The sequence below is a fragment of the Mesoplodon mirus genome (genome assembly GCF_964341445.2).
Source record: "Mesoplodon mirus genome assembly, chromosome: 15".
Classification (NCBI taxonomy): domain Eukaryota; kingdom Metazoa; phylum Chordata; class Mammalia; order Artiodactyla; family Ziphiidae; genus Mesoplodon; species Mesoplodon mirus.
This window is the reverse complement of record NC_138991.1, coordinates 20,911,685-20,926,290: the sequence shown is the minus strand read 5'-3', so window position 1 is coordinate 20,926,290 and position 14,606 is coordinate 20,911,685. Positions and strand designations below refer to the sequence as shown.

Below are 14,606 nucleotides of genomic sequence, written 5' to 3'. Positions count from 1 at the left end.
TAGGCTGATCTGTCATCAGTAGAAATTGTATTCTCCGGTGAGTGACGGAGAATTTGCCACCTCCAGAGACAGCCACTGGACCACAAGCCCTTGTTCAGTTGCTTGTTGGACAGCTCTGGAGGCCAGGTGCCTGTTTTTTTTTGGTGCACACCACTGTTCCCCTATGCCTTGGTCCTGTTCTGCACTGGGGAGGCTCACAGACTATCTTCTCTTTCTTGTGCAGATCGGACCTGTGGATATTTGTAGACCGCTATCTCATTCCGCCTAAGGCAGGGCTTGCAAACGGAAATGACCATAGGAGCAAGCAAGTGATGCCAGTTAGTGAAGGAGTTCAGGTGGGAGTAATGGGGGGTAGTGGGGACTATGGGAAATTAGATGGGCCCCATCTAAAGGGACAGTCCTACTCCAAACCTGCTGATAATTGCCACGTGGCCAGGTACTGAGATGTTCTAAGAAAAGCCGAAAATCTGACTTTGGATACAAAATCTTCATGTTTTAAAAGTTAGCAATGAATGACAATACTGTAAATCATGGTGTGGGCCAAAAACCAACCAAGCAAACACACAAACATGATGTGGACCACAGGGGACTTTCTGGTTGTCTGGCCTTGTACCACAGGTTGCTCACTGCTTCCCACAAGACTTCTGTTCCCATTGGACTGGGCAGTCCCATCCACTTCCAGCCATGTTTGTGCATGTTGGTTCCCAGAATTTCCTCCATGGTGTTCAGCCCCTCTCCATGCCTTTGTACATTGCCAAGCTCCCATGTCTGCCCTCTTCAACTGGTGGAGTACTCATCCTTGGAGATTCAAATCAGCTGCCTTCTACTCTGGAGAGCCTTTTCTGATAACCTTAGGCAGAAAAGGTCTTCCATTTTCTAGCTGTGTGATGTAGGGTAGTTTACTTAATCTCTCTGTGCCTCAGTTTTCTTATCTGTGAAATGGGGATGATAATAGTACCTATCTCATTAGGTCATCAGAAGGATTAGATTAGTTTACAGATAGATGACAGACAGGCAGACTTGGGTTTCCTAGAAGGCAGAGCTGTTATCCTCAATCCATCTCTGAACCAGGACTCATCACAGGGCAGATTTCACTGTTTGATTCCTTGAAGAAGTGGGGGAAAGTAAATATGTGGTCCACTAGCTCCCAGTGAGTTCTGACCATCATGATGATACAGCATGGTTGTGAATTCAACTCTTCTGAGCTCCTTAATTTAAAAAAGGAATATCTATCTAAATGACTAAAAAACAGTGAGCACGCCAAATTCTGGCAGAGAAACTGGATCACTCACACATGGCTGGTGGGAATGAAAAAATGGTACAGCCACTTTGGAAAATAGTTTGACAATTTCTTATGAAACTTGTACCCTTGGGTATTTACTCCAGAGAATTGAAAACTTATGTTCACACAAAAACCTGTACATGAATATATTAGCCCCAAACTAGAAACAACCCTGATGCTCTTCAATGAATGAATGGATAAACAAACTGGGGCACATCCATAAAGTGGGGGTACCACTCAGCAACCAAAGAGGAATGAACTACTGTTATGCAAAACAACTTGGATGAATCTCAAGGGATGTTGAGTGAAAAAAGTCAATCCCAAGAGGTTACCCACTGTCTGATTCTTTTATATAACATTTTTGAAGTGACAAAATTCAAGAGATGGGGAATAGATTAGTGATTGACAGGGGCAAGGACAGGAGTGCATTGGGAGAGGGGGATGAGGGACCCTTGTGTGATGGAACTGTTTGTATCTTGACTGTGGTGGTGGATACACAAACCTACACTTGTGACAAAATTGCTTAAAACTAAACACACACACATACAGATGAGTACATATAAAACTGGGGACATCTGAATAGATTGATAGGTTGTATCAATGTCAGGTTCTTGGTTTCAACACTGTACTTTAGTTTTGCAAGATGTTACCTTTGGGATAAACTAGGTAAAGTTTGCACGGGATCGTTCCACTTTACTTGTTACAACCGTATGTAAATTTATAATTATCTCAAAATAAAAAGTTTAACTAATTGAAAAAGCATTGCAAGATACTCAGAACAAAACAAAAGGCAACCAAGGGCAGTTTGCTTGTTTCCTGCTGAGCCTTGCCATTGGCTTATGTTTATCCTTTTTTTTAAAAAAATAAATTTATTTACTTATTTATTTTTGGCTGCGTTGGGTCTCCACTGCTATACGGGGGCTACTCTTCACTGCAGTGTGCAGGCTTCTCATTGCAGTGGCTTCTCTTGTTGTGGAGCTCGGGCTCTAGGCGCGAGGGCTTCAGTAGTTGTGGCGTGCAGGCTCAGTAGGTGTGGCGCACGGGCTCAGTTGCTCCATGGCGTGTGGGATCTTCCTGGACCAGGTCTCGAACTCGTGTCCTCTGCATTGGCAGGTGGATTCTTAACCACTGTGCCACCAGGGAAATCCCTGGCTTATGTTTATCCTTGAGATCAGGTCCACTCAGACCCCAGGAGCCTTTGCCCTCTGAATATTGCCAAGCCAACCCCTTTCCCAATCCTCCTGGGTATGCTCCAGTCTCTTCAGGGAGAGACCTGAAGAACATCCTGAGCTCCTGAGGGTCCAGCCGAAGGCTGAATCCTGGTCTTTAGCCTCCTGAGGACCAGCAGCTCCAGAGTGAAGCAGGGAACCCAGGAGATTAACAATCACTTGCTGAAGCCCAGTGCTATGCTGATCCCCTTTAGGACAGTGAGCATTTCCACAGCACATAAATGTAGACCTGTACCCAGCATCCTGCAGTCTTCCACCAGCCTTGCCCCCATGGGTTTCCAGATGTGCTGCGTTTACGTGTCCCTGCTTTTCTTCCTCCAGGCTGTTTCTCTTTGCTATAACTTGTTTCTCTTTGGTATAAATTTTTTGGTCAGCTCTTTCTTCCTTGAACATCCTGTAAATTCTAGGAGGTGGATACAAAATTATACAGGTGGGAAAACAGGCTTAGAAAGGCTCACGTTGTTCCAAGAACTTTTCCTTCTGCATCTGAGAGCCCATAGGGTCTGCGCTTACAGGAAGACAGCACCCACTTGGCTTCACACTGAAATTTTGTTGACCTCATGTCTCCCAAGAACTGATGAGAGCAAGAGGTGTGAATTTTTTTAAAAAAAGTCATCCAAAGAGGAAAACTTCAACTAAGGTTTTCTAGGTCCCAATAGCTCAGCAGCTATTTGTGGGTCTTAGGACCCCTTTATACTCTTAAGATTAAGGTTCCCAACGAGCTTTCGTTTATGTGGATTATATCTGTCAATATTAACCTATTTTGTAATTAATACAGAGACATTTAAAATATAATCCTCATTCCTTTAAAACTAACAATAAACCCCTTCTATGTTATAAAAATAAACCCCGTATGTGTTATAACAATAGAACAACCTTATATGAAATTACAATATGACCACTCGAAAGTAAGGATTATTATGTGACCATGATGGAGGTGTTAGCTAACAGTAGTAATCATACTGCAGTATATCAAATCAACATGTTGTACACTTGAAACTTACACAATGTCATAGGTCATTTATATCTCAATTAAAAAAATAAAAATAATAAAATAGGGGGAAAAAAGCATTTGGAACATGGGGCCGGGTGACATCATCAGATCGGAGTTTAAGCCTGACAAGCATGTCCATGTGTGTCTCTCCCCTTCCCCACCACAGGCTCCAGCATGCGGCCCCAGCCCCGCAGGAGCCCCCATGCTGCCCCGGCCCCCGGCATGCTGTGCTAGCCTCCAGCCAGGGCGCGGGGAGGCGCGGAGGCCATGGCCAGCCACGTGGACCTGCTGACCGAGCTGCAGCTGCTGGAGAAGGTGCCCACGTTGGAGCGGCTGCGCGCCGCCCAGAAGCGCCGGGCTCAGCAGCTGAAGAAGTGGGCGCAGTATGAGCAGGACCTGCAGCATCGCAAGCGCAAGCATGAACGGAAGCGCAGCACGGGCGGCCGGCGAAAGAAGGTGTCCTTCGAGGCCAGCGTGGCCCTGCTGGAGGCCTCGCTTAGGAACGACGCCGAGGAAGGTAGGTCACTCCTGGTCCTGGTTGGTGTGTGGCCACCTGGGCCCCTTGGATTCTGGGTTCTGTGCCAGTGGAGGGGAGAGCAGGGTCGGTCTGGCCCTCGCCCACGTTTGGGCAGCCCCACACACCTTAGGAGGTGGATGCTCCTAGGAAGGGCTCTGAAATCTGAGACTTCTTTTTGAAAACAAGAATACCGGCCTTTGGCTAATGAATACTCACTTTCCTTCCCTCCCTCTAATATTGACTGTCAACCTACATCTTGTGCATTACTATTCCAGATATGGTGGTGAACCAGTTGGATTTGGTTTCTCTCCTCCAGGAGCTCAGTACTCACAGGACTTTGCATTTCCTAAGCTCCTCCTCTGTACGGCAGAACTGTCTGCTGATCCCTTTTATTCGATCTTCACTTTAGAGGTAGACGGTTTAGAGGGGTGGAGAGCATAGGCTCTGAGATTAGATGACCCAGGTCTCAAGCTGGTTTTGTGAATTATCCCCTGGGTGACCCTGCCAAGTCTCTCCAGCTCCCTGTACCTTAGCTTCTGCCTCTGTAAAATGGGGATAATAATAGTATCCACCTCCAGGGCTTGCTGTGAACACGAAAATAGAGAATACCTGCAAGTCCTTGACATGGTCCCTCCTACTGTGTAAGTGATTAGTATGTTTTAGTTTATTATATTGTTACTATATTTTATTTCATTACATTTATATAAAATTATACTTGTATAAAATTATTTATTTAAAGAGTGTCCAGCAAGTCTAGAAACAGAGACGCATGTACACAATGTTGTCTAGGACATTTTCACTCTGTAAAACGGATGAATAAATAAATATGAACACATATATGCATTCATATAATCTGTTTCCAGATTTTATGGATACCCTGTACTTGTTATATTTTATTTAGTTATTGTTATTATGTGTCTTATGATCCAGAGATCATGATACCAAAGAGGCAGGTATAAAAATACCCATTTTACAGATGGGGAAACTGAGACCCAGCAAGGTTCAGAAACTTGACCAAGGGAGGAGAGCTGGAATCAGAACTCCCAGGATCCATGCTCTTGTCCCTGGCTTCATGGCCTCGTGGGTTTGCTCCCCATTATAAGAGTGAACAAAGGATCGGTGATTTGGCCAAAGCCCTCTTCGCTGAGCATGCTCTGAGGGGTCATGCCTGCTCACTGTCCAGCTGAGATGTGTCCATGCATCCCGTGTTCCCCTCAGCAGGCTCTGGTCCCTCCCTGTATATGAATCCCTTCTGCCTGTCCTTGGAGGGACCTAGCCATGTTTCCTGGGTCCCTCTGGCCTCCTGTCTCCACACCCGCCCCCCCCCACAACCAGACACTTGGTGCTAAAGCAGCCAATAAAAGAACTGAGGGGTGGAGGCATTTACCACTCCAAAGAGTCTTAGGGTTTACAAGAGTATTAGGGTCCTCAGGTTCTAGAACCCTCTGAGAAGCACACTTCCCTTTCTGCCCTGGTTACAGAGAGCTCTGGGAACTGAGTAGAGAGGCATTCCCATTCCCGGAACCACTCGGCTGCAAAAAGCGCAGCCAGAGCCTGGGGCTGCAGCCTGGGGTGAGCAGCCCCTGTGAGAGAGGCGTGAAATCTCAGGCTCCAGGGACGTGGCCCTGCGAGGCTACTTCCCACGTGTCATTTGCCGGGTGATGCGTCGGGTCCCTCCCACTCAGTGGGCGGCACGTCATGACGTCTGATTTTGTCGTGGGCGGCGCTGCATCAGCCCTCCTTTCACACTCATCTTCCACCCCCTTCTCCCCTGACGGAGGCCCCTTTCCCCTCGCTGAAGGGGCTTTTCGGAGGCTCTGTGAGCTGGACGACCGGCTGCTTCGGAGCATCCGTACCTCCTCCCGCAGCCTTCCGCTTCCCCACCCCAGGCCCCCGCCCCCTGGCCCGCACCGCGGTGCACTCCCACGGGTACAGGTTAGAAAGAGTGCTGGGCTTGGGTCCAAGGTCCAGGGGCCCCTCGGCCCTGCATGTGACCTTGAACAGCTTGTTTCACCTCTCCGTTTCCAGTTTCTTAATCTGTAAAAGGGGTTTTGAACGCTTGCCCTCAAGGGGGTGTAGCAAGAATTAGACAAGATCCTGGATGTCATAGGTCTCTGAAAAGTGACCCTGAACCCTGCACCAGCATGGTGATCATTTTAACACACTTTTCCCTCTGTTGTTTTTTTTTGTTTTTTTTTCAAGACTTTAATGTTTTTAAGAACCCAAATACATGCTTCTGGTAAAAATCAAACTACATAGAAATGTAAAAAGTCCCATCCATCCCTCCTCCCTTCCTCCCTCCCTCCCTCCCTCCCTTCCTCCCTCCCTTCCTTCCTCCCTCCCTCCCTCCCTTCCTTCCTCCCTTCCTCCCTTCCTCCTTTCCTCCCTCCCTTCCTCCTTCCCTTCCTCCCTCCTTTCCTCCCTTCCTCCCTCCCTTCCTCCCTCCCTTCCTCCCTCCCTTCCTCCCTCCTTCCTCCCTCCCTTCCTCCCTCCCTTCCTCCCTTCCTCCCTCCCTTCCTTCCTTCCTCCCTTCCTCCTTTCCTCCCTCCCTTCCTCCCTCCTTCCTCCCTCCTTCCTCCCTCCCTCCCTTCCTTCCTTCCTCCCTTCCTCCTTTCCTCTCTCCCTTCCTCCCTCCCTTCCTCCCTTCCTCCCTCCCTTCCTCCCTCCCTCCCTTCCTCCCTCCCTCCCTCCCTTCCTCCCTCCCTCCTTCCTCCCTCCCTTCCTCCCTCCCTTCCTTCCTTCCTCCCTCCCTCCCTTCCTCCCTCCCTTCCTTCCTCCCTCCCTCCCTTCCTCCCTCCCTCCTTCCTCCCTCCCTTCCTCCCTCCCTCCCTTCCTCCCTCCTTCCTCCCTCCCTCCCTCCCTTCCTCCCTCCTTCCTCCCTCCCTCCCTCCCTCCTTCCTCCCTCCCTCCCTCCTCCCTCCCTCCCTTCTGTGATTACTGCTGCTCTTAGTTTGATGTGTTTCCTTCTAGGCATTTTTCTTACTTACGTATTTGTAGACTTGGCGAAATAAAGAGCTAGTTTGTGATTTTTGTTTGTTTTGGTTTTTATGTAAGTGATGATATACTCGATACAGTATTCTGTAGGTATTTATTTTTACCCAACAGTGTATCTTGGAGGTGTTTTCATGCCTAGTACAATGGGATAATAGATCTGCATTCTTCTTTCTTATTGCTTCGTAGTATTCTGCAGTATGGATTCACCAGCATTTTTGAACTACTTCCTTTTTGTTAGTCATGCAAGTGTTTTCAGTAGTTTTGCTTTTTCCACAGTGAATGTTTTGTGCACACATGCAAATGGTTATCTGTGTATTAAATCTGAATAAGAAAAGTGATAGATCCCCCAGGCTGGTCCCCTGACAGCCAAGTGAGAGTGGAGGGCCAGAGCAGTGCGCCCCGTGGCAGGCAGTCGGAGTGCGGTGAGAGGTGCCCCTGGGGTCCACAGTTATCTGGGCTTTGAGCGGGGGTGTGGAAGCTGCCAGCCGCCAGCAGGCGCTCTCACCAGACTATGCTCAGCTTCCTGGCAGCATGACCAAGCCCGGTGCTCCCAGCTGGCTAGGGTGGCTTCTGCATGCTGGGGAGCTGGTGCTGGGGAGTTAGCTGACAGTGGGATGGGAACGTGGGGTAGCAGCTCCCCCGCTCCCCTGAGCTCACAGCAGTGGCTGAGTCAACCTCCTCCACCTGCCAGGGTGATGTGAGTCATTCCTGGAGTAAGGCAGTGCTGGGGAACTCACTGACTTTCCTTCTCTGGCTCCGCATCGTCTCAGGCTAATGTCCGGGCACCAGGGACCTTCTGTGGCCTTGGACTTGCCTGAGCCCCATGTTCCCACTGCTGGGTATCAGTTCCAGCCACCTCCACCTCCTCTGGCTTCCTGCCCAAGCCCTGCGTTCTCTTACCTTTCTACTTTTCCATATGCGGTTCCTTCTATCTGGAACACTCTTCCCCTGACTAAGTCCTACACCCTTTGGGTTTAGGTCCTGTGGTACCTTCTTGGGGAGCTGTCTCTGATCCTTTTCTGGACCTTTTCCCCCATCACTAGGTAGAGCAGTAACTCAGTACACAGCTGACGTTTACTGAGAGGCAGTGCAGGGTCGTGGAGAGAAGCATAGTCTCCGGAGCTAGTTATCCAGGACTCCCCATCCCAGCTCTGCTGTATACTAGCTGCGCAACCTGGGAAAGTTCATTAATTTCTTGGTGCCTCGGTTTCCCCCATCTGTAAAAACAAGGATGATATAGTACACCTGCCTTAAATTGGGTTGACACATGTGGGAGTGGTATGGTAAGAAGTACATATGCTATACATATGATATCACTTATATGTGGAATCTAAACTATGACACAGGTGAACTTACTTACAGAACAGAAACAGACTCACAGACATAGAAAACAAACTTATGGTTGCCAAAGGGGAAAAGGGAGGCAGAGGGATAAATTAGGAGTTTAGGATTAGCAGATACAAACTACTGTATATAAAATAGATAAACAACAAGGTCCTACTGTATAGCACAGGGAACTATATTCAATATCTTGTAATAAACTATAGTGGAAAAGAATATGAAAACATATATGTATAACTGAATCACTTTGCTGTATACCGGAAACTAACCCAACATTGTAAATTAACTATAATTTAAAAAATTTAAATGAGAAGTACATATGATATAAATTGTTGTTATCCTGCATTATCTATTATTCTACACTTACATAATCTATTATTAGTGTATATTCTGATTGTCATCATGATTATTATTTACCAAGGGCTTGCTTTGTACCAGGCTGCCTGCTTTACAGGCATTATCTCAGCTAATCCTTCCAGCAACCCTCTGAGGTAGAGAGTCAAACTCCATTTTTAAAAACAGCTCTATTGAGGTTTAATTTATATATCGTCAAATTTGCCCATTTTAAGTGTACAGTTCAATGATTTTCAGTAAATTTACAAACTTGGGAATCTATCACCACAGCCTAGTTTTAGAATATTCCATCGCCCCAAAAAGAAACTTTGAGTCCATTTGTAGTCATTCCCAGTTTCTACTCCAGCCCCTGCCCCAGGCAACCACAAATCTATTTTTTGCCTCTATATATTTGCCTTTTCTGGACATCTCATTTACATGGCCTTATACATTATGTGATCTTTTGTGATTGGCTTCTTTCATTTAGAGTAATGTTTTCAAGATGCATCTAGGCTGTGGCATGCATCAGGACTTTATTCCTTTTTATTGCCTTATAGTATTCTGTAGTATTGATGTGCCACATTTTGGGGACCCATTCACCAGTTGATGAACATTTGGATGGTTTCCATTTGGGGTTATGATGAGTAATGCTGCTAAGAACATTTGTATGCAAGTCCTTTTGGGGACATATGTTTTCATTTCTCTTGGGTAGTTACCTAGGAATGGAATTGTTGGGTCATGTGGTAAATTTATGTTTAACATTTAAGAAACTGCTAAACTGTTTTGCAAAATGGCTTCACAATTTTACATTCTCAGACTTCATTTTACAGGTGAAATTGTACATTGTATCCTTACATTGAAGCTGTGAGAGGCTATATCACTTGCCAAGATCTCATAGGTTTTAAGTGTCAGACCTGGGACTTGAACCCAGATCTGTTGTCCCTGAAGCCCATGCTTTTAACCACCAGGTCCTGGCACCTCTTGCTTTTTTTTTAAAGAAAATAAGAGAACCATTCACTTGTGGTTCTGATCTGTGTCTCTGTGGGCCTTAAGGACCCTGGTGTTTCTGCTGGCTTCTGCTGACCCCCCCTTAGTATTGGGGGGGTCCCTGGATAAGCTCTTCATCCCTATACTTTCTTTCCATGGCCACATGAGCCAGCCTCTCTTGAAACCACCAAACACTTATTAAGTTGTCAGGGTTTCTGTTCTTCCCTCAGAATGTGTAGGGTTTCCTTTATGGAAACTCTGTTCACATTGAGGAAAAAGTTTGAGTGATTCTTCTATAGCCTGATTTTAACTCTTCAACTGTTATTCGCATGATAAAGTCTTTCAAACTTTTTTTTAAGTGGAAACTTTTCTTTAAATGAAATATTATGCAGAAACCCAATATGTAAAGCACATGAAGGAACTATTCTGGCTGAGGTAGGCGGGGGGTGCTGGCTCCTCAGCCACCTCCCCTCCCCCACCCCACCCCCACAGACTTCTCCCCAGCTCCCAGGTGCGTTGGCGGACACCTGGGCTCTGCAAGCCAAGCTTCAACCATTGACTCATCTAAAGAAAACACAGCTCTAACTTTCACTTTTGATGGTTTTGAAAAGGGAAGTTTCTTTTCTCCTAATTATAAAAACAATGCATCCTTATTTGCAGAAAAAAATTAAAGTACAGAAAAGAAAACATTAAGAAGAAGATAAAATCATGTCCTCCTACTGAAGAGCAACAATCATTGATAATATTTTGGTGTCGTTCTATCAGTCAGAGTCCTGATCGGAAACAGAAGTTGCTCTCACGTGGGATAATTTGAGAAAAGCTTAATAAAGGAGCAATTTGCAGAGTTTAGGACAATAGTCTTCACACTTTTTGGTCTCAAAGCCCCTTTATATTATTAAAAACTGAGAACCCCTAAGAACTTTTGTTTAACTGGGTTCTATATCAATATTTACCATATTGGAAATTAAAACTGAGGAATTAAAATAAATGTGTATTCACTGACTAAAACATAAAAATAAATTCATTAACTGTTGTACTAGTTATCTATTGTTGCATAGCAGATGAGCTCAGAATTTAGAAACTTAAAACAATAAATATTTACTGTCTTACACAATTTCTGTGAGTCAAGAACCCCGGAACAGCTTAGCTTGGGTGATTCTAACTCAGGGTCTCTCATAAGTTTGCCATCACCTCAAGGTTTAACTGGGGCTGGAGAATCCACTTCCAAGATGCCTCACCCACATGGCTCTTGGCAGGAGGCCTCAGTTTCTTGCCATATGAGCCTCTCCCTAGGGCTGCTTGAGCATCCTCTCAACATGGCAGCTGGCTTCCTGCAGAGCCAGTGACCCAAGAGATAGAGCAAGGAGGGAACCACAGTGCCTTTTACGACCTAGGCTTCTAAGTCACATACCATTGCTTCTGACATGTTCTATTCATTAGAAATGATTCACTGAGTCCAACCTACACTCAAGGGGAAGGGAGTTAGGCTCTACCTCTTGAAGGGAGGAGAATTTGTGGACACGTTTGAAAACCACCACACATGTTGACATAAATCTTTTTATGAGAAATGATATTTTCTTTTTCTTTTTTTTTCTGGATTATCCATTTATTTTAAGGCAAAGGTTTCTTAAAACTGACTCAGACTTTGAATATATAATTTTAATCAAAATATTTAAAAAATTCTACTAAATATTCATATAAGAAAGTAAATTAGACTTTTTCACAAATAATCAAGAAATGATATTTTCAAAATGAAAAAAAATAGTGAGGAGAGTAGCCTTGTTTTATGCTTTTGCAAATCTTTTAAAGGTTTGGCTTAATAGAAGACAGCTGGATTCTCTCATCCACTTCTGAGTTCAATCTGTTGTGATATGTTATTTTGGTTGAAGTAAATGAAGAAAATCTTACCTCACACAGATATATAGTTGGAAAAGGGAGGAAATATTTTAATTGCTTTTTCAGATAAATGTGGATATTCTTTGAAATCTCAATCAAATGCAACAGGTATTAGTTTCTTGAAGGTTAATTGCAATGTGGAATCTGCAACTAGATCAATTTTTAGCATTTCTTATGCTATTACATTAAAATCCATTGGTTTGTCTTACATTCTGAATGGCTCTCTTTTATACATGCATACTTTTTCAACATAGCATATTGGACTGTAGAAAGTATTGGCTCACTTTTTTGGATATGACACCAAAAGCAAACAAAAGCAACAAAAGCAAAAGTAAACAAGTAGGACTACATCAAACTAAAAGGCTTCTGTACAGCAAAAGAAACGACTAATAAAATGAAGAGGCAACCTACAGAATGGGAGATAATATTCGCAAACCATATATCAGATAAGGAGTTGATATCCAAAGTATATAAAGAACTTATACAACTCAATAGCAAAAAAGCTAAATAATCCAATTAAAAAATGGGCAGAGGACCTGAATAGACATTTTTCCAAAGAAGATATACAAATAGCCAACAAGAACATGAAAAGATGCCCAATATACTAATCATCAGGGAAATGCCAGTCAAAACCACAATGGGATATCACCTCATACCTTTTAGATTGTCTGTTAATCAAAAAGATGAGATAATATGTGTTGGTGAGGGTGTGGAGAAAAGGGAGCTCTGTGCACTGTTGGTGGGAATGTAAATTGGTGAAGCCACTGTGGAAAATAGTATGGAGATTCCTTTAAGAATTAAAAATAGAACTACCATATGATCCAGCAATCCCACTTTTGAGTATATATCCAAAGGAAATGAAATCACTACCTTGTAGAGATATCTGCATTGCAATATTCATTGTAGCATTATTCACTACAACCTAAATGTCTATCAACGAATGAATGGATAAAAAAATGTGGTATACACACACACACACACACACACACACACACACACACACACACACGGAATATTATTTGGCCATAAAAGAGAAGGAAATACTGCCATTTAGGACAACATGGATGAAACTCGAGGGCGTTATGCTAAGCAAAATGTCAGAGAAAGACAAATATTGTATGATACCACTTTACATGTGGAAGTAAAACAGCCAAACTCATAGGAACAGAGTAGAATAGTTATTGCTAGGGGCTGGTAAGGGTCGGGGTCAAAGGGTATAAACTTCCAGTTATAAGACAAATAAGTTCTGGAGATCTAACGTACAGCACGCTGACTATAGTTAACAATAATATATTATATATTTGGAATTGCTAGGAGAGTAGATCTTAAATGTTCTCACCACACATATGCAAAAAGGGTAATTACCAGAGATAATGGAGGTGTTAACTAACCTTACTGTGGTAATTATTTTGCAATGTATATGTATCAAATCAACACGTTATACACCTTAAACTTTCACAATATTATATGTCAATTATATTGCAGTAAACCCGGAGGAAAAAATAAAGAATTTGTTGACTGAGTTATACAGATCTTCTAAATGTTGACACATTTCATTGTACAATATAAAAAATTTATACTTTCTAACCTATATGGAATATAATCTGCAAAATAAATAAATGAATAAATCACTGTGCTGTACACCAGAAACTAATACAATATAGTAAATAAACTATACTTCAATAAAAAACTTATATTTTCCACACTAATCTCACCAGAAAATTCTTCCAAGTACTGGGAAACTATAAGGTCATGGTGGTGAAACAAGTTTTTGCCTGAAAGCTCAAATTCTATCATTAGCAATAAACATTATCAGTGAGAGGATCTCTTTGTCCTTTTTAGAGAAAGAGACTGATAGCCATTGTTTGTCCGTGTTCTGGGGGGCACACACGGGGTGTACTCAACCCAGTTGTGTTCACTCTTGGTATCCGCATTCAAACACAGAGTGACTGTGTGTGTATTTACAAAATAACTTTCACCCTAACATTTGTCAATTCAACAAAATTAGTCATCTACTCTGTGCTTTGAAGAACCTAAGCAAAGTAGTGGTATAAATAAGGGCCGGGGTGGGAGGCCGTGGGTAAGCTATGACACCAGGGAGAGTGCCTCTGAGGAGGTGACTTGGGCTGACTTTGCATGTGGAGAAAGAGGCAGCCACCTGGGAATCTGGAGGAAAGGGATGAAGGCATGGCATGGGAATGAACTTGAGGATGGAAAGAAGATGGAGGCAGAGAGGTAGCCTGGGGGACATTGACCCCTGAAGACTGCGGTAGGACGTGTACATTTAATTGGGTTGAGATGAAAAGCCACTGGTGGGTTTTGAGATGGGTAAGCATGTGGTGAGACATAGATTGTTGGCTGCTGAGTGGAGAAGAGACAGTAGGAGTCTCTTCCTATGGGAGCATGAGTGGGAACAGGGAGGTCTTATCACAAGCTATCTCAGAGGCTTAGGTGAGAGCCTGAGTGTTGGCCGTGGAGATGGAGAAACAAAGAGGTAGAGCCGCCAGGGCTTGTGTGTCAGGTGACAAAGGGAAGGACTTAGAGATGACCCTTGGTTTTTGACTTGAGCACCTAAGTGGATGATGGTGCTGTATTTTGAGACTGGAGAGACTCGGGTGGGAGGGAGGTGGGAATCTGAAGAGAATCGAGAGTTCTGCAGGGCCATCCAAGTTGACGTGCCTTTTTAACATCCAAGGGGTGGTCTCAGGGACGGATTTCAAAATTTGAGAGTCATCAGCTTACAAATGCAACCTTTTTAAAGTGAAGGGACTGTCTGAGATCATGTAGGAAGTAAGACAGAGCAAAGAAGGGGCCCCAAGAGAAAGCCCTGGGCCACCTCAATAGCTACATGTTAAGCCAAGAAGAAGAGAACAAAGCGGACCAAGAACCATCTGCCAGGGAGGAAGAAAGAAAACTAGGATGGTGTGGCATCTCAGAAGCCTAGGGAAGGAGGTGTTTTTAGAAGAAAGGTCTGTCTGCTGAGTCAAATGTTGCTTAGAGGTTGACTATTTTATTCTGTCTTTATATAGTCTT

The 14,606-nt window shown here is 44.2% G+C and overlaps 1 protein-coding gene across 3 annotated transcripts in view; it reads left to right on the top strand.

The window, feature by feature from the left end:
* Window positions 1-14,606, top strand: part of PPP1R16B (protein phosphatase 1 regulatory subunit 16B) — a 103,245-nt gene that overhangs the window by 23,022 nt on the left and 65,617 nt on the right. For 2 of the 3 annotated variants that reach the window (XR_014296116.1, XM_082645566.1), the window contains exon 1: window positions 3,387-4,022. Coding sequence is in view for 2 of the 3 variants with exons in the window: in XM_082645566.1 (XP_082501692.1) it covers window positions 3,773-4,022 (250 nt within the window). In the remaining variant the exon portion in view is untranslated. Of the gene's footprint in view, window positions 1-3,386; window positions 4,023-14,606 lie in introns of those variants that run through there. The other variant, XM_082645567.1, reaches the window with a different exon arrangement.